The following is a 24,832-nucleotide window of genomic DNA, read 5'->3' on the forward strand; positions in this document are numbered from 1 at the left end:
ATCTCTTGCTTTGAATCAGAAATTGCCTAAAAGTATCTCCAAGGATCTCAATGCTGGCCGAAGGAGCAAGATATCCCTCGTCATGGAGAGTGAAGGTCTCACCGTGGAGGGACGGTACTCTGTCGGTCCCACGGATGGCCGCTTGGCATGTTACTTCCAGTGGAAAAAGTTCATTGACGGTGCCAAACTTCGCATTGGATCAAAGTTGAAGGTCAAGATCTTTCGATGCCGCTGTGACATGCTTGGTCATAAAGTTCGCGGTTGTCTAGTTCGTTGTCCCATGAGCCCTTAGCAAATGCATTTGTAGTTATACTTATATAAGGTTATCTTATCACGAACCGCTAATTAATTGTATGGGTGGTAAAACTCGGCAAGCTTTTGCTCTTAGCAAGTATGTATGTATGATCGGCTATTATGATAACTAATGTTTGTGTTCATCTTAATTTGCATTTCCCTTTTAGAAAAAAACTTAATTTCTATTTTGGCTGACCTGTTAGAGAACTATCAGATTGAACCCACAACATGATTCATATAGATTCATTACACCGAGCCACATGTCTTGACCTTGCGATACACTACTTCCATTAATTAGTGCAAGAAGGCTTACTGAGCTGCACGAACCATGGCGGATTCGAATCCACCTTATCTATCTAGAAATACAACCTTTGCGAGAAAGAGGATTTGCGGTATGGGGAGGCTGACATTGGGGACCCATGAGCCGGCGAGCGTTGTCAACGTTTTAAAGGTGGCAGGAGATCGAAAGAAAAAATAAGCCAAAAATCGGTTGGTAAACAAATTCAAGAAAAGAAACATTTACCTTTCTGAGAGGATGACATGCGGGACCCATGAGGCAGCGGCATCCTCAACTATTTCAAGGCGGTAGGGGATCAAAATAAAAAAGGAAATAGCTAGAAATTAATTAGGGTCAAAAATAAATCCATCAAAGGAAACTTTTATTGTTCATAGAGGATGACATGTGGGACCGACTTGCCGACTGCGTCGTCATCGTTTCAAAGGGGCGGGGATCAAAAGAAAAAGACAAATAGCCGAGAAATTAGGGGAAAAAAATAAATCCAACAAAGAAAACTTTTATTGTTCATAGAGGATGACATGTGGGACCCATGAGCCAGCAGACTTCCTCAACGTTTCAAAGTCGGCATGAGATTGAAAGAAAAAGTCAAGTGACATAATGTCGGGAGCCAAAAATAATCCAAGAAAAGAAACTTTATTGTACATAGAGGATGACATGCGGGTCCCATTTTGTAGCAGCGGTCTCAACGCTTCCAAGGCGGCACGGGACCGAAAGAAAAATGAAGTAGCCGGAAATCGAGGTGTGAAAAAAATCCAAGAAAAGAAAGATTTCAATTGGGCATGTATCGGACATCCGGGCCTTCGAACTATCCTGCTGGGCCTTTTGACTCGTACAATTTCAGCCCACTCCAAAACGAGGAAAGGTCGGATTTTTCTCAAAAAAAAAACGAGGAAAGTCCTATGCTTCGCAAAAACAAAAAACAAGGAGATTCAACATATAAGTTTGTTTATGTAGATATAAAGATTTAATTTATCCGTTTGCAATAGCTCGGAGCGAAATACAACGTTTATTGTACGCAAAATAAAATATCACATGTTTCTTGTACGGGGAGGCCGACATCGGGGACCCATGAGCCGACGGCGGAGTCAACGTTTCAAAGGCGGCGAGGGATCAAAAATAAAAAAAGCCAAAAATCAGTTGGTAAAAAAATACAAGAAAAGAAAACATTTATCGTTCTGAGAGGATGACATGCGGGACCCATGAGGCAGCAGCATCCTCAACGTTTCAAAGTCGGCATGAGATCGAAAGAAAAAGGCAAGTGACATAATATCAGGAGCCAAAAATAATCCAAGAAAAGAAACTTTATTGTACATAGAGGATGACATGCGGGTCCCATTTTGTAGCAGCGGTCTCAACGTTTCCAAGGCGGCACAGGACCAAAAGAAAAATGAGGCAGCAGCATTCTCAACAATTCCAAGACGGCAGGGGATCAAAAAGAAAAAAAAGGAAATAGCCGAGAAATTAATTAGGGGTCAAAAATAAATCCACCAAAGGAAACTTTTATTGTTCATAGAGGATGACATGTGGGACCGACACTGCCTAGCAGCGTCCTCATCGTTTCAACGGAGGCGAGGGATCAAAAGAAAAAGGCAAATAGCCGAGAAATTAGGGGTAAAAAATAACTCCAAGAAAGGAAACTTTTATTGTTCGTAGAGGATGACATGCGGGACCCATGAGCCAGCAGCTTACTCAACGTTTCAAATGCGGCATGAGATCGAAAGAAAAGGCAAGTGACCAAATATCAGGAGCCAAAAATAATCCAAGATTTATTGTACATAGAGGATGACATGTGGGTCCCATTTTGCAGCGGCGGTCTCAATGTTTGTAATGCGGCTTGAGATCAAAAGAAAAAGAAAGTAGCTAGTAATTAGGGGGTGAAAAAAAATCCAAGAAAAGAAAGTTGATGGACATAGAGGATGACATGCGGGTCCCTTGAACCAACAGCTTACTCAACGTTTCAAAGGGGGCAGGGGATCAAAAGAAAAAGGCAAGCCAAAAATTAGAGGGTGAAAAAAAAACCAACAAAGGAAACTTTTATAGCACACAGAGGATGACATGCGGGTCCCATGAGCCAGCGAGTACCTCAACGTTTCAAACGTGGCATGAGATCGAAAGAAAAAGTCAAGTTACCAAATATGAGGTGCCAAAAAAATCCAAGGAAAGAAAGTTTTATAGTACATAGTGGATGACATGCGGGTCCCATTTAGCGACGGCGGTATCACCGTTTGAGAGGCGACGGGGGATCGAAAGAAAAAGTCAAGTTACCAAATATGAGGTGCCAAAAAAAATCCAAGAAAAGAAAGTTTTATAGTACATAGTGGATGACATGCGGGTCCCATTTAGCGACAGCGGTATCACCTGTTTGAGAGGCAGACATGGGATCGAAAGAAAAAGTCAAGTTACCAAATATGAGGTGCCAAAAAAAATCCAAGAAAAGAAAGTTTTATAGTACATAGTGGATGACATGCGGGTCCCATTTAGCAGCAGCGGTATCACTGTTTGAGAGGCAGCAGGGGATCGAAAGAAAAAGTCAAGTGACCAAATATGAGGTGCCAAAAAAAAATCCAAGAAAAGAAAGTTTTATTGTACATAGAGGATGACATGCGGGTCCCATTTAGCAGCAGCGGTATCACCGTTTGAGAGGCGGCAGGTGATCGAAAGAAAAAGTCAAGTGACCAAATATGAGGTGCCAAAAAAAATCCAAGAAAAGAAAGTTTTATAGTACATAGAGGATGACATGCGGGTCCCATTTAGCAGCAGCGGTATCACCGTTTGAGAGGCGGCAGGGGATCGAAAGAAAAAGGTAAGTGACCAAATATGAGGTGCCAAAAATAATTCAAGAAAAGAAAGTTTTATATTACATAGAGGATGACATGCGGGTCCCAGTTAGCGGCGAGCGGTATCACCGTTTGAGAGGCGGCAGGGGATCGAAAGAAAAAGGCAAGTGACCAAATTTGAGGTGCCAAAAAAAACTCCAAGAAAAGAAAGTTGATTGCACATAGAGGATGACATGCGGGTCCCATTTAGCAGCGAGCGGTCTCAACGTTTCCAAGGCGGCAAGGGATCAAAAGAAAAAGGAAGTAGCCGGAAATCGGGGGTCAAAAAAATCCAAGAATAGAAAGAATTTTGGTTCATAGAGGATGACATGCGGGACCCATGATCCTGCATCGTAAACGGCTCGATCGGAGAACGTTGAACGAGATGGCGCGATCTAGAAAAAAACAATGCCAGAGAGGCTGCCATCCGGGCCCTACATCCCTCGGCGGTGCGGATTTGCGTTGACTCGGCCGGCGAACCCGAGATTTCGAGATGCACCACGTCCCGGGCCACCATACGCGACGTTTTGGCCGCTTTCGTCGGGCTAGGTGGCCTCAAAAACGAGAAAAAAAAAGTTTTGACATGCACCACGGAGGGACCAAAATCGTCGGCCATGGTACACCAGCAACCACGACGTGACTTCAACTTCGTCGGCCATGGCAACTTTTCTTGTAGTGATTTATGCTATGATTCAGTTAATCATGTCTTTTATGCTTTCTTGTTTAGTACAAATTTTATCTGAATGAATATGACTTTGAAAGTTATCAATTATTATGAGGAGATTGTTATGATTAAGGATGAGAGCCCTGCCATATAAATTCTGATATGAAAGCTTTGTTTAGAAGATAAGTACAATATGTTAATAGTTCTCTGACCAAGAACAAAGTTTGCCATAACCAATCATGATTTCCTATGCACCTCTATTTGTGATTTCTCTTTACTTATTCCAAGATGAGTTATATGAGGAGAATGTTTACTAGAATATCTTGTGTGAATCAATATGATGTTTCTTGTCCGTATTTTATTTATCGACTCTTCACTCCATAAACATGTGGTCTTGTTTATCGAGCTCAGTTTCTCTTGGGGACAAGCGAGGTCTAAGCTTGGGGGGAGTTGATACGTCCATTTTGCATCACTATTTTATATCATAATTTGTTGTTATTCATTGATATATTTCATATTTAGAGATGATACTTATGTCATTTCACCTATTTTGCATGTTTCATGATCATTGGAGAATTATTCACCGGAGTCAGGATTTTGCTGGAAAAAGCACCGTCGGAACACCATATTTCTGAAGATCAACAATTGACGGCAATTACACGAGAAATCCTATTTTTCCAGAAGACGAAGGGAGCCAAAAGGAGGGGCCGAGAGGGGCCGCCATGGGCCCCCCATAGGCCGGCATGGGCCCTGGCCTGGCCGCGCCGCCTTGTGGGGAGGGGGCCCACAGCCCACTCTGGCCGCCTCTCCTTCGCGTACTTCTTCGTCCCGAAAACCTAAGCCCTGGGGAGTGACGGACAATTGACAGAGCCGCCTCTGCGGGGCGGAGAAACACCAGAGAGAAAAGAGCTCTCCAGCGGGCAGGAATCCGCCGGGGAAATTCCCTCCCGGAGGGAGAAATCGACGCCATCGCCATCGTCATCGAGCTGGACATCATCTCCATCATCATCATCATCATCATCATCATCATCATCATCATCATCATCATCATCATCATCATCATCATCTCCACCATCTACACCGCCGTCTCCACCGCTTCATCTCGTCACCGCTGTAACGATTTGGGTTGGATCTTGATTGTTTGATAGGGGAAACTCTCCCGGTGTTGATTACTACTTGTTATTGATGCTATTGAGTGAAACCATTGAGCCAAGGTTTATGTTCAGATTGTTATTCATCATCATATCACCTCTGATCATGTTCCATATGATGTCTCGTGAGTAGTTTGTTTAGTTCTTGAGGACATGGGTGAAGTCTAAATGTTAGTAGTGAATTATTGTTGAGTAGTATTCAATATTATGATATTTAAGTTGTGGTGTTACTCTTCTAGTGGTGTCATGTGAACGTCGACTACATGATACTTCACCTTTATGGGCCTAGGGGAGTACATCTTGTATTCGTTTGCTAATTGTGGGGTTGCCGGAGTGACGAAACCTAAACCCCCGTTAGTATATCGGTGCGGGAGGGATAGCGAGGATCTCGTAGTTTAAGGTTCGTGGTTAGATTTATCTTAATTACTTTCTTGTATTTGCGGATGCTTGCAAGGGGTATAATCACAAGTATGTATTAGTCCTAGGAAGGGCGGTGCATTAGCATAGGTTCACCCACACAACACTTATCAAAACAATGAAGATTAATCAGCCATATGAAGCGAAAGCACTAGACTAAAATCCCCGTGTGTCCTCAAGAACGTTTGGTCATTATAAGTAAACAAACCGGCTTGTCCTTTGTGCTAAAAAGGATTGGGCCACTCGCTGCAATTATTTCTCTCGCATTTTATTTACTTGTACTTTATTTATCCTGCTATATCAAAACCCCTCGAATACTTGTCTGTGAGCATTTACAGTGAATCCTTCATCGAAACTGCTTGTCAACACCTTCTGCTCCTCGTTGGGTTCGACACTCTTATTTATAGAAAGTACTACGATACACCCCCTATACTTGTGGATCATCAACAACCTCACTGTAAGTTGGGGCAATGTACTTTGGTTGTGTTGTGTGCAGGTACCATGTTGTTGCTGACGCCGGTAGTGCGCCCTGCCAAGAGTCATCTAGCAACACCTTCAGAAGTCACGCCTTTCTCCTACTGGTCGATTAAACCTTGGTTTCTTACTGAGGGAAAACTTGCTGATGTGCTCATCACACCTTCCTCTTGGGTTTCCCAACCGCTTCCATCAAGCACCATGAAGATTTTCTGCCGCCGTTGCCGGGGAGAAAGAAAATTTCTGCAAGGGGATTCTCTCATCTCCAATCTCTTTACTTTGTTATAGTTTTGCTTAGTTTATTTTATTTTTATCTTGTTTGCTCCTTTATATCAAAAACACAAAAAAATTAGTTTCTATTATTGCTAAAAATGGGTTCTGCTGAAAATACTAAGTTGTGTGACTTTACTAGCACAAACAACAATGATTTTATTTGTACACCTATTGCTCTACGTGCTCCTGAAGCAGCCTTCTATGAAATTAAGCATGCTTTATTAAATCTTGTTATGAAAGAGCAATTTTCTGGTGTTAGTACTGATGATGCTGCTTCTCGCCTTAATAATTTTGTTGAACTTTGTGAGATGCAAAAGTATAAGAATGTAGATGGTGACATTATAAAACTGAAATTGTTTCCTTTCTCTTTGAGAGGTAGGGCTAAAGATTGGTTGCTAGCTTTGCCTAGAAATATTATTGATTCTTGGGTTAAATGCAAAGATGTTTTTATTGGAAAATATTATCCTCCTGCTAAGATTATATCTTTGAGAAGCGACATAATGAAATTTAGACAATTTGATAATGAACGTGTTGCTCAAACTTGGGAAACAATGAAATCTTTGGTAAAGAATTATCCCACTTATGGACTGACTACTTGGATGATCATCCAAACTTTTTTTATGCAGGATTAAATCTTTCTTCAAGAAACCATCGGGATTCAGCTGCTGGAGGTACCTTTATGTCCATTACTTTGGGGGCTGCAAAAAAACTACTTGATGATATGATGATAAATTATTCTGAATGGCACACCGAGAGAGCTCCACAAGGTAAGAAGGTAAATTCTGTTGAAGAAACCTCTTCTTTGAGTGATAAAATTGATACTATTATGTCTATGCTTGTTAATGGTAAAGCACATATTGATCTCAATAATATTCTGTTAGCTTCTTTGGTTGCTCAAGAAGAGCATGTTGATGTGGGTTTTATTAAAAGCAACAATTTCAACAATAATGCTTATAGTAATAATTTTGGAAGCAACAATTATAGGCCATATCCTTCTAATAATGGTAATGCTTATGGTAATTCCCACAACAACAATAAAAGTGCACCCTCTGATTTTGAAGTCATGCTTAAGGATTTTTATTAGTAAACAAACTTCTTTTAATAAAAATGTTGAGGAAAAGCTTAGCAAAATTGATGTTCTTGCTTCTAAAGTTGATAGCCTTGCTCATGATGTTGAATTTCTTAAATTAAAAGTTATGCCTCATGATGTTGAAGAAAGTAAAACTTTGAATTCCATTCAAGTTAGAATTGATGAAAATGTTAGGATGTTGACGGAATTGCATGCTAGGTGGGAAAGACTAGATGAAATTGCTACAAATAATAATTTTACTAAAATTTGTACCATCACCACCACCACTAGTAACAAAGTCTCAAATTCTAGCCACCCTCCTACTATTAATGGTAAAATAATTGGTATAGGAAAAGTCCCCGCTCCTTCTACAAAATTGCCTAGAACCACTGAAACTGTTTCTGATAAGTGTGCTGAAATTATTCGGAGTATGGGAGACAATAGTCTCTTACCTTTGAATATAATGAGTTTGATTTTGATGATTGCAATATCTATGAAGTAATTAAGTTCTTACAAAATCTTTCTAGAAGTCCTAATGCTAGTGCTATAAATATGGCTTTCACGAAGCATATTACAAATGCTCTCATGCAAATTAGAGAAGAGAAATTAAAGCGTGAAGCTTCTATTCCTAAAAAGTTAGAAGATGGTTGGGAGTCCATCATTAATATGAAAGTAGATGGCTTTGATTGCAATGCTTTATGTGATCTTTGTGCAAGCATTTCTGTTATGCCTAGAAAAATCTATGATATGCTTGATTTGCCATCGTTGGAACAATGTTATTTGGGTGCTCATCTTATTGATATTGCTACAAATAAACCTTTGGGGAGAGTTAATAATGTTTTTATTATGGTTAAAAATAACATTGTCCCCATTGATTTTGCTGTCTTGGATATTGAATGCAATGCTTCTAGTCCAATTATTTTGGGAAGACCGTTTCTTAGAACTGTTGGTGCTTCCATTGATATGAGGGTGATTATTAAATATAAATTCCCACTCAAGAAAGGTATGGAACACTTACCTCGAAAAAGAAAGAAGTCATCTTATGACTCTATTATTAGAACAAATTATGATGTTGATGTTTCTTCACTTGATAATACTTGATGCTAGCTCTTTTTCTGCGCCTAGCTGAAAGGCGTTAAAGAAAAGCACGCTTAGGAGATAACCCAATTTTTATTTCTGTAATTTTTCTTTCTTTTGAGTCTTGGAAGCTATTACCTCTGTAATAACCTCTTCTTATCATTTTTATTTAGTTTTTGTGCCAAGAATAGCCTCTAATAGGAAGAAAGTAAGATTTGGGGAAGTTGTTGTCCTGAAAACAGATTCTACGCTATCACCATAAAAATTCATATGAACAACCAGGGCGGAATTTTGAGCTTCCCTTTTTTTTGCATATGCCCCAGGTTATTATCTAACTTTTTTTAGTTGAACACTTTTCGAGTTGAGCAACATAAGATTTTTGGAAAAAATCGTTCTTTACATGTTGTTCTGTTTTGACAAATTTCTGCCACTATTTGCATTTGCCTCTTAATCTGTTTCTTTTTGAGTTCTTTTGATCAAATAGATTTTTTAAGAGGTTTCTACAGTACCTATTGCTTTAGTAGATGTTTGATATATGTTATAACTAAACCCAAATGGATTTGTTTATTTTGATTGTACTAATGCTGCTAATAAGAATTGTGTGAACTTTTGTATGAAGGACGTTTTCAATTGTAGGGAGAGAAGAACGATGTAATGAGATGAAGAATGGATAAAAACTCAAGCTTGTGGATGCCCATGTCACCATAGAAATATACAAGAGGTACAAGCGTCAAAACTTGGGGATGCCCAAGGCATCCCCTCTTCATCAACATAGCATGAGGTTATCTTTCTATGCGCTATCTTTTTATTGCTTCATACACTATCTGTTGCTCTTGGAGCATTTTTTGTTTTTAGTTTAGTTTAGTTTTGTTTGCTGTAGCATATGGTTGGATCCCTTCATATTTGTTTTGGAGAGAGACACGCTCCATTTTAGTTGCATAGAACGCTCTAGTTTTCGCTCTTATTGTTCTGCGAGTGTTCTAGTTTTCTAGTACTCGTTTAGCTCTTGGTTTTCGATTCTAATTTTGTTTAGAGCTTGTTAGTATTTTTATTTCTGTATGATTAGCTCTCTGCTCCATATTGATTTTCATCTCTGAAAGCTATTTCAAATAACTTGATTGGTGTTGGAGACGAGTAAAATGTTTCATGTTTATAGTGATGCAAAAGGAAGCTTGTCTAAACTGTGGCATAGACTTTGGCATTTAATGTTGTATGTTATTCTTGTCATATTCTTAGTATTTATTGTTGTAGCATGACTTGTCTCAAATATATGAGAGTGCATAATGTGCTATTGAAAGAATCATGTGTTATTTCCATCTCCTTTGATGCTTTATTGGGTTGACTTGGCACATGCTTATACCATGTTATGACTATAACCAGTCAACTAAAGCCTCTATGATCATTTAGTTTTTGACTTGTAATATCACTTTATGCTTTGATTAATTAATATATTGTCGCTATGTATGATTATGGCCATTATTACTCTCTTAGTTGGTCGCTCCCAGTCTTTTGCTAGCCTCCGCCTGTACTGAGTATGAGCTCTATTCGTGCATCCAACCACCAAAAACAAAAGTTTGCCAATTGTGTCCACCATATCTACCTACTAGCATCATTGCTATTCCAAGTATATTCATCATATTTTTATTTATCTTTCAAATTAAATTTTGTCATGAGAAAATTAGTTAGTAAAGCTCTCACGAACTTGACGACACATTTACTTTCTTGCACTTAATAAACTTGATCATTGTGACTATCTTATGAAGTTTATATGTTTGCAAATTGCGAGTTGGGAGTTAGCACAACCATGGTTTCATGGGGAACGCTTTCAACATTGCACTTATTCATATTTAGTTGATGACATGTTCTTTTGTTTATGGACGCCTAGCGGTGCGAAATAAAATGGAAACTCTTAAGCCCATGGAGTTTGTATATGTGTTAGAGAAACGTCTGGGCCACTAATCTAAGCCATGCATCATTCATGGTGGAAATTTACAGCGAACCATAGTGAGCATTCTATGAAGCATTTTCCATAAAAAGCTATACCCATAGTAAATAAAAAGATTGATGAGATGCTCATTGTCTGTTTGTCTTGTCATTTTGGCATGTGATTGCTCCTACAAGAGTACTTCCATATCATGGGGCAGGAGGTACCCATTGGCGGTTCTCGATGATACATGTATACTTACAATGACAAGAACTTATTTGGAACCTAAATTGAGTAGCATTAGGTTTAGGAACTCGTATTCAAGGGGCATGAGATTTTCAACTTGTGATTTGTCAAGCATATAGCTCATATTTGCCATCACATTAACTTTAACCATTCAAGATGCTTATTATAGGGGCAATGAGAGCTCAAAGCTAATGAGTACCATACTTTGTGTTAGGTTTATAAAACTTGTTAATTTTGCTTACTCTTCAAAGAGCCTCTCTTTTACTTTTATGTTGAATCTTCATCTTGTTCTTTATGCATCAATAAAGAGAGCATAGTTGTCATTCTTAGTATAATGTGCATAGTCCCAAAATTATTATTGATTGATTCATTTTTATCTGCTATTGCTTGTTCTTAAATTACTTGTATCTAGTCATCCTTTGAAGTTTGAAGGTGTCCTAGCATTTATGTTTTGCTACTTCATAAAGGACATGTTGAGTACCACTTTGCTATGTTTTCTCTATGCTCATAAACAAACAGTTGCTTTCAATGCGCTATTATTCATGATCCTTTGTTTGAGTTACTTCTCATGTTATAACATAGTTGCTAACTTCTATTGTTAGAATTGTATCTATCATGCCTATGTTTAGAGTACTTTAATCCCAGCTCACAATTCTTTACAATGCTTGATCAAGATTGTGTTGACTTCATGTCACCTCAAAAATTATTTTGTTATCACTTACCTACTCGAGGACTAGCAGGAGTTAAGCTTGGGGATGCTTGATATGTCGCAAACGTTTCTATAATTTTTTATGCCCCATGCTTGTTTTACATCAATTTATATATGTTTTGCTCATACTTCGTTGTACTTTTATACATTTTCCGGCACTAACCTATTAACAAGATGCCACTGTGTCAATTCCTTGTTTACTGCTATTTTGTATTTCAGAAAAGTTGTACAGGAAATATTCTCGGAATTGGACGAAACAAAAGTTGAAGTCAATATTTTCCGTAACAAAGACAGAGTCCAGAGGGGGGTCGAATAAGTGGCGCAGGGTGGCCAGACCAACCCTAGGCTTCCTGGGTGTGACCCGCACCTAGGGGTGGTGTGGCCCCCCTGGCCTCCATCGACCTTGCCCCTTCCGCCTATTTATTCACGATCTCGGGAAAAACCTAAACACCCGAGCCTCCATCCACAAAAAGTTCCGTCGCGACCGCCATTGCAGAACCTAGCTCGGGAGGGTTCTGAAACTCTTCCCGACATCCTGCCGGAGGGGGAGATCATCGCCGGAAGCATCTACATCGTCATGCCCGCCTCCGAAGTGACGCGTGAGTAGTTCATCCCTGGACTATGGGTCCATAGTAGTAGCTAGATGGTTGTATTCTCCAAATTGTGCCTCATGTTTAGATCTTGTGAGCTGCCCTACATGATCAAGATCATCCTTATGTAATGCTACATGTTGTATTTGCTGGGATCCGATGAATATTGAATACTATGTTAAGATCGATTATATTCTTTTCATATGTTGTGATCTTCCATGCTCTCCGTTGCTAGTAGATACTCTGGCCAAGTAGATGCTTGTGACTCCAAGAGGGAGTTTTTATGCTCGATAGGAGGTTCATGCCTCTAGTTTTCTGGAAGAGTGACAATAACTTCTAAGATTGTAGATGTGATGTTGCTACTAGGGAGAAAAAACACTGTTTTATCCCAGGGCAATTCTATTGTTTACTTTATACACATTGTTTAATGTGATAATCTGTTGCTTGCAAGTTAATACTGAAAGGGGTTCAGACGATAACCAGAAGGTGGATTATTAGTCATAGACGCAGTTGGATTATGGTCTATGTATTATGTTGTAATGCCCAAACGAATCTCATAGTAATCATCTTGTCATGTATGGTCGGTATTCTGTCAATTTTCCAACTGTAATTTGTTCACTCAGCATGTTATTTATCTTTATGGAGAGACACATCTAGTGAACTATGGATCCCGGTCCTTTTCCTTTACACTGATAAATTTATCTATTGCAATCATGTTCTGTTTACTTTCTGCAACCACTGTTCTCTTTAATTACTGCAAACACGTCTTTCCACTTGATACGTTTAATCCTTTGTGTTCAGCAAACCGGTGAGATTGACAACCTGGCTGTAATTTGGGGCAAAGTACTTTTGTTGTGTTATGTGCAGGTTCTAGGTTGTTGCTGACGCTGGTAGTGTGCCCTGCCGATAGTCAGCAAGCAATACCTTTAGTGGTCACGCATTTCTCCTACTGGTCGATTAAACCTTGGTTTCTTACTGAGGGAAAACCTGCTGTTGTGCTCCCATCACACCATCCTTTTGGAATTTGCCAACCGCTTCCATCAAGAACCATTAGTGCGCTGGCGGTATTGTTTCCAAAAATTTTTAAAAGCCAATCTAGATCGGGAACCGTGGCCATGGTGTCTTATCCGTGCCGATGTAGGAGGATGAGAAGGAGGCTGATGTCCTGGTCTCATCGCCTCACCGGTGTAGGAGGAGGAGGATGCCGAGGTCGTGGTCCCATCGCTGCGCCCGTGTAGGAGGAGGAGGCCGAGGTCATGGTCCCATCGCTGCGCCGGTGTAGGAGGAGGAGGAGGATGAGGATGAGGTCATGAACTCATCGCCGCACCGGTGTAGGAGGAGGAGGCCGAGGTCGTGGTCTCATCGCTGCGCTAGTGTAGGAGGAGAATGAGGACGCCAGAGGTGTAGGTGGTCATGGCCGTCGGTGCAGGAAGAGGCCGGAGGAGGCTAGGGCAGCAACAGGAGGAGGAGGCTGCCGGTGTAGGAGAGGAGGAGGAGGGAGGAGGAGGACGAGGCGAGAAAGTGGAAAAGGACAAGAAATGTGGGTTGATTTCTATATATATGCTAGGTTACCACCGGCGTTCCAATATGGTGGTGTGCCGGTGGTATTATTTTTGAAATTTTGTACCAAAATCTAAAACCTAAAAAAACTCCTATTTCCTTTTTGATTCCGATGAATCTAATAAATCGGTAAACGGCCGTAGGCATTGAAACCGGTGTAAAAATTTATGTAGATACATTTTCAGATAAAAAACTTTTTATCAGAGGTCGTTTGCAACCAGAAAAACCGTTTTACCGAAACATGACACCATTTTGCATGATATGTTAAAATTCATGTTTGTTAACTTTCCTAACAACTAGAATACGTAATACATGGTCACCTCGAAGGATTTTATTTTTCAAAATTTCTAACATTTTCTTTTATTTATTTCGAATCTGAAAAGTTAATTCCGGATCAGGGGAGAGGGGGGTTGCAGACGTGCACCGCACACCACTATACAAGTGTGCTGGTGGTAAGTCTGGTGCACGTTTGCACCCCTCCCCGGACCGGGCCTAGACTTATCGTCGGCGTGCCAAAACGGACATGTGTCGGCTGTATGAAGTTATTACCGGTGCGCCACGTTCGTCGGCGGCAAATAGCACCAGCTTGCACTTTTTTTAGCGTGCCGGTGGTAACCCTGGGTCTATAGCTATTTTTCTAGTGGTGATCGACTTACAAAATTGGCATCTACGCAATACCATTTTACATATGAGTAGGATTTCAGCAGTTCAACAAAAACATACTACACATTCACACTAGCATAACATCGGTGTAGACGAACAACTAAGCAAAACCTGTCATACTACACATTACTAGACGTGCAACAATAGTTTTTTTCCCTATTTGACAATAACGATAGGTTTATTTATTTGACAATAAGATTTACGTTTCGAATCAAGCGACAACGATTTTTGCGGGTGTCGTAACCCTTTTGATGACGCCGCTGTGGCAAGGTAGCCACGCTAGGGCTCTGGATGAAAACCTTTGACCTTGTGGTCTCGGCAATGGCATATGTGTTGCTACGTTCTTGGGGTTATCATTGTGGAGCTCTGGTCCTTCTCGGGCTCTTTTTGGTAGCTTCGGTGGAAGTGTTGGCTCTTCTGTACTTTTTGTTTTTCTTTGATATGTTTTGTTAGAGCATCTCCAGTCACGTCCCCCAAACGATGTCCGGACAAAGCGCCGGATTAGTCGTTTGGGGGATGTCCGGACAAAAATTTTGTTTGGAAAAGGTCCCTTTTCTAGCCACGTCCCCCAAACGCGACCTCCAAACAAAAAGTAAGTGTAAAAGTTGTGTCCGGCGTCCCCGGTAGAGACTCTATACACAGGGGATGGACGAGGGACGCCGGACAACATTTGGAGCACGTCCGGACCGAAACGGCCTTTGGGGCACACGACTAAGTCGTTTTTTTGGCCGCCGTCCCCCAAATTCCTTTGGGGGACGCTTTGGGGACGCAACTGGAGATGCTCTTAGAGCTTCTACTCATCATCTTGTACTGTGCGGCTTTATTTATGAAGCGGGATGGATGCCCGTTTCGAGGATTCTACGGATTCAACACATCTTGTGATTGTATAACAAACAACTTTATATAGTGATGGTAACTTAGGTCGATGACGATCCTAAGTCTTTCGTGGACGTGAGCTTTCATATAAATTTCACGTGCAACGATAGGTTAATTTATTCGTTGAGAATCTATCTATCTAACTTGGTGGCTGACGTGGTGGTGCAGGGAATCTACTATCGGTGCGATGCGCGAAGCAACTTGTGGCAGCGGCGGCGACGAGAGAATTCTCCTGCTGCTCCGCGCTCCACGTCCCAGAATATGCTAAAGAATGTGGCAGCGCCGCGCCGCGCGGGGGCTCGTGTCGCCTATCATTGGCCCGCCGGTCGGTTTGCCCCGGCCGTTTCCTCCTCCCCACCTCGTCGGCACCACAGCAGACGACGACGACGAGCAGACTGCGCGAGAAGCTCACTCACCTGCTCTGCTCTGCTCATGCCTGCGATCCATCTTGTCACCTTGCTACATGCGGTGCACCCAGTGCAGCATGGAATCTGCAATCTGCGGCCGAAAAGTTACCGCTCGTCGAGCTCGCACGGAGCTCTGTGTGTCAATTCTCACGCCGCGCCGAGCGACGTGTCCGCATGCTGAGGCGAATGCTGGCATGATCGACGCGGCCAGTTGCCGGAGCGCACTGGCGACGTGTCGGGCTAGATGCGCCGCGGCGGTCTAAAGTAGCATGCAGCCGGTCGGCGACAGCCCATCCCATCGGCGGAGGCGGATTTCGGCGGCGAGTGGGCCGACAGTGGCCGGAAAGGGGAGCTCCAGCTTCATGATTCCGTCTCCGTGTAATTTAATTAGCGGGACGGCCAGACCAATCATGCCAATCTGCCTAACGCACCTCTTCGTTTCCCCGTGTTCATCTTCTACTACTACATTGGACTACAAGCAGGAGCGCAGCTATATCTCTCCGGACATGAGGGAACATTTGTGTGCGTCCTGCTGACGTGGTAATATTTGGTTCATCGCAATAGCACATAGGCTAGTCATAGTGCATAATGATTTAGACTATGCTATTACATTCTAATGCATGATAATGTTAAAGAAGTACTCCATATTATAGATGTCTTCATTGCTTAGCTTGTAAATTTACTGTGTTTTGAAAAGTGCGATACTACGATGAGTAGCTATGTTACTCTATTCTGGTCTCTTCTTATTAACTCATTTCTATATAAAAGCAACTTTAATAGTATAACCAATAGGAGTGTGACATTTTGTAGCTTGGGCTACATGGAGCCATTTCTTCAAAAAATCAAAAATGGCATTTTATAGTTTCAAAAAATTAGGAACAAAAATTCTATAGGTAGACAATGATGTACTTTACAACTGTGAAACAAAGCAATATGAAAGACTCGGTATTTTGGGCTGTGCAAAATTCACATATCCATGGATCTGAAAACGTGAACAATACCGATTTTGAAACCTCCAACATTTGTTAGAATTTTTCATTATTGTGTAGCCTCTAATATAACGTATTTCATCCTGAAATTTGCACAGTGGTAGAGTACATCATTGGCTAATATTCACATTTTTAGAATCTTTGAAACTTTAAATGTTGAATTCGAATTTTGTAAAAAAAAAAAACAGATGCGTAGCTCGGGCTACACTTTGAGCTTTCCAGCCAACTAGTGGCTAGTGCCATATCATCTATAGTCAGTTTATAGCTAACATGCATAATAGTTAGCTACTTAGTTATAAGAATATACTAGTTTATTGGTATATGGTCCACCTTACACTCTTATAAGATACCTAGGAGCACGCGCTGCAGCAGGCTCTTGCATTAGATAACACTTTCCCTACCTTTTCATGTCTCTCATATATACAAAAGTGGCAAGTAGACAGGCTATAAGCCCACTATTGTACTTGCTCTAAGAAAATTTGGTGTGTTGGATCCTACTGAAGTTACCCCACTATGAGTACGTATCATGATGAACCATCTCTCTTAGTTTGAATTTTGAGAATAGTCGTTTCGCAAAAGATGAGAATTTAGAATAGTTGCCTGGTACATTAATCCTATGGGCCCTAGAAATAAGGGAAGTGACAATGTGGCATGGTTCCTTTTAGTCTAGATGATACCCATTTGGTCACATTGTGTCAGCAGCACTGCTACTGCACCGCAAAGCGACACTTGGAACCAAGAGGAGAAACCCACAAGGCCCGCCCATCTACCTAAGCCAAACCCACGCTACACTGGCCCGTCATGGATTGGGCCCAAGACCAAGGCCCGCCCGTCTACTTAAGCTGAACCATCGCTACGCTGCTCTGTCATGGATTGGGCCCAATACTAAGGCCAACCCGTCAGCTTGGACTAGGGAAACCCAAGCTAAATGAGGTGCGGCGAAGGAGAAGAGAGGTATTAAGTTGGATCATAGGAACAATGTTGACTATCTAAAATAGCATGAAGCCCCCAAGTGTGGTTATGATAATTAATGACATTCCATATGAACTATTTTTTGTGCATTGAGTTATAATTGAAGGGTTTGTCCATAGACAATGAAGTGATGACCAAGGTGACATTCATGGTGTGACCCTAGAGAGCCTATTGGAAGCATGTTTTGAGAATACGGTTGACTGAGCATTCATGTTTATCTTCAAGACATCATAATAATGATTAAAAATAAATGATATGAGGTTATTCCTGGCCATGGGAAGCCCGGCCCGGCCCGGGCCGAAATTCCCGGGCCAAGCCCGACACGACCATGCCTGTGGGCCGGGCCTGGGCCAGATTTTTTGGCCCGATGGTCAGCATGGGCCGGGCCTGGGCCAGATTTTTGCGCGATTTAAGGAAGCGGCCCGGCCCGAGGCCCGCAGCCCGACGGGCTTTCCTTATGATGGGCCAGGCTTGGGCCAAGATTTCCGGCCCGACGGTCGGGCCGGGCCGGGCCTGGGCCAAGATTTTCCGCGTCGGGCCTTGGTCGGCCCGGCCCAAGGCCCGACCCGGCCCGAGAAATGCTCAGGTATATATGAGGTTGATCAAGATAAAGTGCAAAGATTTGATTCAAGTTGATCAACACACAAATCTACATGCTGTACCAAGTGGGATCAAGTGACCTCGTGGTATGGTAAGCAAATGACAAATGCACTTTATGAACTAACCCATCTTGAGGATGTTAAGATCATCGTCATCTATCTCAAGTGGATTGCACAAGGAAAAGGTTTGAACTTGATAGGTTTTTCTATTTTACTGCCCTCGTAGTGGTTGTTGAGAGACCGTGTTATAGGATCGATAGCCGTAATATCAAGAGGGCTCTCGAATGAGTAACTTCATCATACCATTGACCAAATCGATAGACATACTATCGAGTACTCTTTCCTTTCGGTATTATAAGGCCAAAGAGTTTTTTTAATTGTTAGGATTTAGAAGCACTCTCTCATTAATTGTCCTCTCTCCACCAATGCATGTTCACCTTTTTTCTCTCTTCCCTCATGCGTGTGAAACTACTAGTTTATGAAATAATTAAGGAGATTAAGTTATGGATTTTCTTGGTATTATAAATCGATCCTCTACCATTATAATCCCTATTGGAGGGAGTACGTTCCAAGGATTTGATAAACCTAGGTCTCTAGGCAAAAATAACTATAGTGGATTGAAGGTATTTGTGACTACCCTCAAGGGTCCCATAGTGGATCCAGGACTTCCCTTTTGGTGAGAAGGCTCTGGGAGAACACGATTAGCTCACTACAACATATGTGATATTATATGGTGCTTATTATGTGACGATATAGTGCATAAATGTCATTAAATCATCAAAATTCTGAAATGTGGCGTTTCTTGCTGAATCGTCATAGAATGAGCATCATATAATGTTTTTTTTTGTAGTGGCTATTATGGCATTTGGAGAGCGTTGTGTCTTCGCATCGCTTCAATGGAGTGTAGCACCTAAAAGGGTGTGAAGTTCGGTTGCATCGAAGGAGACGCGTGCCTTGGTTAATTCTTTACACTTCCCATTTACTTCTGCATTTAATTTACTTTATGATACCCATCGCGTTTGAAGTTGGTTATCTTGCTATCAAATAATCGTTTATCTTTTTTGGCATAAGTTGTTGGTGAACATAGTTGAGCCTAGCATAAATAGGTTTTGTGCTTGACAAATTAAATGTTAGATTGATTCATCATCTGCTCTAGCCAATATCATAATTTTTATTACGACTATTCACCCCCTCTATGCAGTTTTGTATCCTTCCCACCCCTAGCTCTATTCCTTAGACACACAACTTGTTGTTCTATACAATGTCAATTAGTGTATCGATGACTGTAGTTCCTAAGACTATGAAAAATCCTATCAAGATACCCTAAATTGGTACCAAATTGCTGAAATTTTGGTATTAGAGCCATCCCACCACCATTCTAGAAAACCCCACCAAATTTCACCCACCCTCCCGCAGAACTGGCAACCACAGACAGCCAAACTGGTGTTGGAAAGAAGAAATTGAGCATGGACGAGGTGGCCATGCCGTTCATTCTCATGGGCAAGGTCACCAGCTAGATCAAGGACTTCATCAATGCTCTTAGCCTGTATAGTGAATATGCTAACCACCAAAAAGTCCGAGTATGAGGCTTGCATCGGCGCAACCTATTCGGCTGAATTCATCATGATGGTGCCAGTATTGAGGGGAATGTAACATGTTCGGCCGGATGAGTTATGGTGGTGTCAACACCAAAGGAGTGTGTTTCAATTGTTGAAGCCAAAGTGCATTTCGTCTAAAAAGAATGAGCAGATTAAAGTTTAGAACTATAGATTCAACCAAATATGTCTTCATGGTATCAGAAGTTCACAACTAAAGATTCACTCCTTAAATGTGTACGTCCATGTTCAATCATTCGACTCCCAATACGTGTAGTAACAAGAAATAAAATTAATCAGTGGCTACCTAGGTAGACCTTCACTGTACGTGCATGGCGTAAATTGTTCCAACTACTCAGTCTCGTGAGCCATGTTTTTTAGTCCTTGTCACTAACAGCCTTTTATTGTACTTTAATGTTTGTCAGCTACTAGTAAAACAAACCTTGAGCTAAAGAACAACACTCCCACAGCCGAATTAGCAACATTGTTTGCATCTTTAGGCATCAGTAGTGGACTTTCCACCAACTTGCACGGCCGAGATGGCACCGAGGATGTGCATATGCGCTGCGCACGCACACATGTACACTTTTGGCGTAATGTCGGGTTGGGATGTTTATTTTAGGCTGTTAGTTGCATTCATAAACCAACTTTAGGAGGCATAATGATGCTTAGTCCAGAAGTGTTGGTGCGTACCTACCTAATTTGTAATTGTTGCCCCGTGCTAAGTATGCCTAGCTACTAGGTTTGCTGCTTAATTCTAGGGTTATTATGTACTTCCTCCATCTTACAAAAGATGTCTTAACTTTATCTAAATATGTATCTATGCAAGATTTAGTGTACATATACATATATATTTAGATGAAATAGAGATAACTTCTATGAGGAAGGGAGTATATACCGAAGCTGCTAATTCATTGGACGGCGTCTTGTGTATCACGACAATGCAAATTGATCTAACAAAAAAAAAACCTAAGAAGTCACACTATTATTTATATACTCTATACTCATAGACAAAAGCAAGTACAATACTGTATTATAATACTACATATGTGAATTTTGTACAAATGTTGAACCAACTCTCATATGGCTCATCAATATCATACGTTTTTAAAGGAATGTATTAATATCACGAAGATATCAATTACACCTAGCATCTGTACCAACAAGGTGTTCAAAGACATCAAGATGCACACAACTAAAAAGAGATAAAAAAAAACAAAGACCCGTCGTGGTAATAAGACGCTCGCAACAACAACACTCTAACCACAATCTAAGACAACACCCGGACTACAAAAGGGATTATTCAAGAGCAACACATCGAAGAAGGAAACAATGCATGAGCCTTGTCGTCATCCGATCGAAAATCTTAGGTTGTCACCCTAGAGAAAGTCCAATTTCACAAAATAGTGCCTTTAGCAAGGATGTACATCCAATGAAGAGCGGACCTTGAACTTTCACCATAGAAAACGTGACTCGATACCCGTAGAGCACCGCAAAAAAGGTTCACCTGTGCAGCCACCACTCTTGCCAATGTCGATCTTGCAAGTCATCAAACACTAGAAAGAATATGTGCAACAAGTCTTCATCGCAACCGATACACCCTTCCACCATTGCAAACCTTCAAATCGCATCCACCATGACTTTCTCCACCTCTATCAATACCATAGAAATCTATATTTAGACATGTCCCGTAGGACCGACAAGAAAGCGAAGCTTCACACCACGCCCTAATGAAGCCACGCTGGCTAAAGGGTGAGCACGACCGGATCAATTCCAACTAAGATGTCCAGTGACGCCATGCGCCAAACTATAGAAATTTTTGAGAGGTAGGCCGAAACTCGTCGGGGTCCAAATCGAGGAGGCCTACACGAAGCAGATTGACAAATTTTTGCTCGAAGAACAGCATGGCCAGACCACCATTATTATTCGATGCAAAGGCCCCCATGCCGCCATCTGCCACCCAACATGTCTGGATGCCCAGATCTTCCCCGTCGGCAGCCTAGGAAGCCGCAATCAACACATGAGAAGAGGACCCGCACCGCCCACAGTGTACGCCAAGGGGCCACCCATACCACGAGTACACCAACATTGCGACCACCACCCAGACGGTCGATGGAGAAGACGCGGCTCGCGCCGCCTCCATTGAACCACTCCACATCACCACCAGTTGTTACGTCCCGCGCCTCCAACCGCCAAACGAGGAGGGGTGGGAACCCCACCGCCACCGACACCAACCGGGCTTCGCTCGCCGGCATCGGCGCGAGGATTGGTGGGAGAAAGGGAGGACCTGGAGGAAGGCGGCGGGAGGAGGATTCCCGGCGGCTCGTGGAAGCCGCGCTGAAACCCAAGATGTGTTTGTGTCTTTATCTCTCCAACATTGCTCGGTCGACTCGACGAAGGAACCACGAGGGTGGACGTACGTACGTGAAGACAAGGAGATGTCGCTGAGATCAGGTGAAAAGAAGGCGCGGACACGGCACGAGGACCTGTCGATCACAACGGTTGCCCCGGCTCGGCTAGTGCCAGTGCGCGCGCCGCGCCGTGCCCAAAACCTCCGCTGCTCACCGGGTCACCTTGTGCGCCCCAAAAGGCAAACCAGCGACCAACCCCGGTACGTGCTATGTCTCGACCCGGCCGGAGGATCTGCTCATTTATTGACGTCGGAGGCGGAGGAGGAAGAGACAAGATGCCAGAGCGGGGCTGATTGTTCCCTGGCTCTCGTTGTGGCAGATGCCCAAAAGATGACGAGATGAGCAGAATGTAGATGCAAGAAGTAGACAAATCGTAGGAATTTGATTGCTTTCTTTGCTACTATACCTGCCTAGAGCGTATGTACGTACACATTCTAGCTTTTGGATATGGATAGTCCCGGTCAGCAAACGCTGCTGCTTGGCCTAATCCGTGTCGTGCCCATGCATATGGTACACTCTCTTTTTGTTGCTTTACTCGGAAGGATAGAGCTTTACCCCGCAGGATTGCAGGCCTTGGAACTCGGATTTGGGAGGAAGTACGAAGGTGTGTCGGTCCGAGTCAGTCATCGTCAGTTACTTGGCGACGGATGGGTTCATCCGTTCACTATTATAACATGTTTTAGGTTTATTTATTTAAAAAAATGCATGTGTCAACGGAACGTGTTGCGAAGCTCTGCTTTCCGTTGACGCCCTTGGACATGTCGATGCTTACGATGTTCATGGTGTTGGCTGAGGTGAGGAATGAGAAGACGCCTATGATCGGAAGATCAAGATGGTATCATAGGTTGTTGTGTGGGCATGGTCGTGGAACGTTGTTCCTGTCCGGATCGCACATGTGCATGCATGTGAGCCTAGTCATTGATGATTTGCAGCGGCGGCCTCAGCAAGTGGGAGCAAAAATATTTAGGACTTAACATTTGGTGCTGATCTTCGAGCACCAAGTCTCCATTTCCAGGGTGAAAAGCTAAGTTATGATTGTAATTGGTTGTACTTCGCAATAGTGATCCTTGTTGATGGCATTGTTTGTGGAGTTCAGATTGTGAATATCTCCAATCTTTGATTAGGCAATAATGACATCGCGTTGGTGCACTGTTTCTCTTTTGGTAGCGTCGTTTTTGGAGAATCTCTTATGCAGTTGGGTTGTTGTATTTTGTGGTGGTTTGGGTCGAGCTGCTTCTAGGGGTTGGTCGTTCTGGTGGGGTCTTTTTTTCTTTCTTTATTTTATTAGTTTTGTTCGGTTTTGTTCATCCTTACTCTCTGAACTAGTTGGTGACGGTTATGGTGCATTGGTTGTATGTAATATGTATCTTATTTTATATCAATATATTTCTCTCGTTAAAAGGTGTAGACATATTTCAGTGCGTAAGTTCACTCATTTTGGTTCATAGATAGTCAATACTACGATATCTTATAATACTCCACTGTTAAGCACGGATTGAGTACTGGTAGTACAAGTTGCACACTGGCCTGATAATGTTGCACACACGAAGAGGTTTCAGCAACGACGTGAACCTCAACCGGATGGATGGGTGATTGGTGTGGAACAACAGCTACATATAGCGACCGTTGTACTTGTACAGACAGCGCGCGCGCTCGGGGCTGGGACAAAGATCGTCCGCGCGCGCATGCATGCACAGCTAGCACAACCTGCATCTATGGTGCATCCGTGTTGGATCACTTCGACGATCGCCATCAGTAGACAGCAGCCAGGTGAAACGAACGGGTCCGTTACGCTGTCACTCGTCGACCGGTTCCATGTGCATATGCCGTGCTAACATAACCGTCGGCGTGGCGCTGTGGCTGACCAAGCAACCTGTCGTCCTGCCCACCTCGCAACGCTATTTCCACTGTTAATCACGCTCGTCGCAGGGAACAAAAGCTGCAGTGGAGATCTAGAAGCAGCAAAAGCGACACATACAACTGAGGAGGTTCGGTTGGGGTTGGCAAGGATAAGACTGCTGGTTGGTCCCTTGCTAGCTTAGCTAAAGATAAGCTAAGCCAAGCCAAGCCGCTACGAAAAAAGGAGGAGGAAGCAGGAACGATCAAGAAGCATGGATGGTGTCGCGGGGTCCTCCACGAATCGCATATATATACATACATGCACCGCGAGGCTCCTCCAGGTAGCTAGGCTAGATGGATAGCGCCCTTGGCGTGTCTCCAAACCGAGGAACACCCCTTGGTCCACGACAACATTATTCACATAATCATTTATACTTCCTCATAGTCATCGGCGCATCATACATGTTTCTGCCTGTGTACGTGGTTCCTGAACAAACACTCTGTTTTTTAATCTCTGGCTGTGGCGCAAGGAGTTCAGACTTGCCGTTCATACGCTTTTCAGCTGCAGCTTACTTTTACTACTTGTGGTACACTACTAGTAATACTGCATGCTGCTACCCTGGCGCAATTCCAGGTGTCCATGTAGAAAAAGAGTAGTGAACTGCTGTTGCATTTTATATACCGTTTATGGGACAGAGATTTGGTGCACATGGAAACGAGTGATCCAGTTTTCTTTAAAAAAATCATATTTTTGAGTTTTAAAAAATTCTGAAAATAAATCCGTATATAGTCAATGTTGTATTCCACAAACGAGTAAAATATAAACTTCAAATACTTTATATTTTGATCTACACAAAAATAACAAAAGTGTAGATCTGAGTAGTCATTTTCAAATCTCGCAAACATATCAGTTTTGTCA

The 24,832-nt window shown here is 42.4% G+C and overlaps 1 protein-coding gene across 1 annotated transcript in view; it reads right to left on the reverse strand.

Moving 5' to 3' along the window:
* Positions 1-21,918, reverse strand: part of LOC124673248 (cyclic dof factor 2-like) — a 24,142-nt gene extending 2,224 nt beyond the window's left edge. The window contains exons 1-2 of the mRNA XM_047209368.1: positions 21,736-21,918; positions 19,475-19,612 (exon numbers count right to left, since the gene is read on the reverse strand). Coding sequence (XP_047065324.1) covers positions 19,475-19,612; positions 21,736-21,918 — 321 coding nt within the window. The remainder of the gene's footprint in view (positions 1-19,474; positions 19,613-21,735) is intronic.
* Between the last annotated feature and the right edge of the window lie 2,914 nt (positions 21,919-24,832).

Source organism: Lolium rigidum, chromosome 7 (genome assembly GCF_022539505.1).
Source record: "Lolium rigidum isolate FL_2022 chromosome 7, APGP_CSIRO_Lrig_0.1, whole genome shotgun sequence".
NCBI lineage: Eukaryota > Viridiplantae > Streptophyta > Magnoliopsida > Poales > Poaceae > Lolium > Lolium rigidum.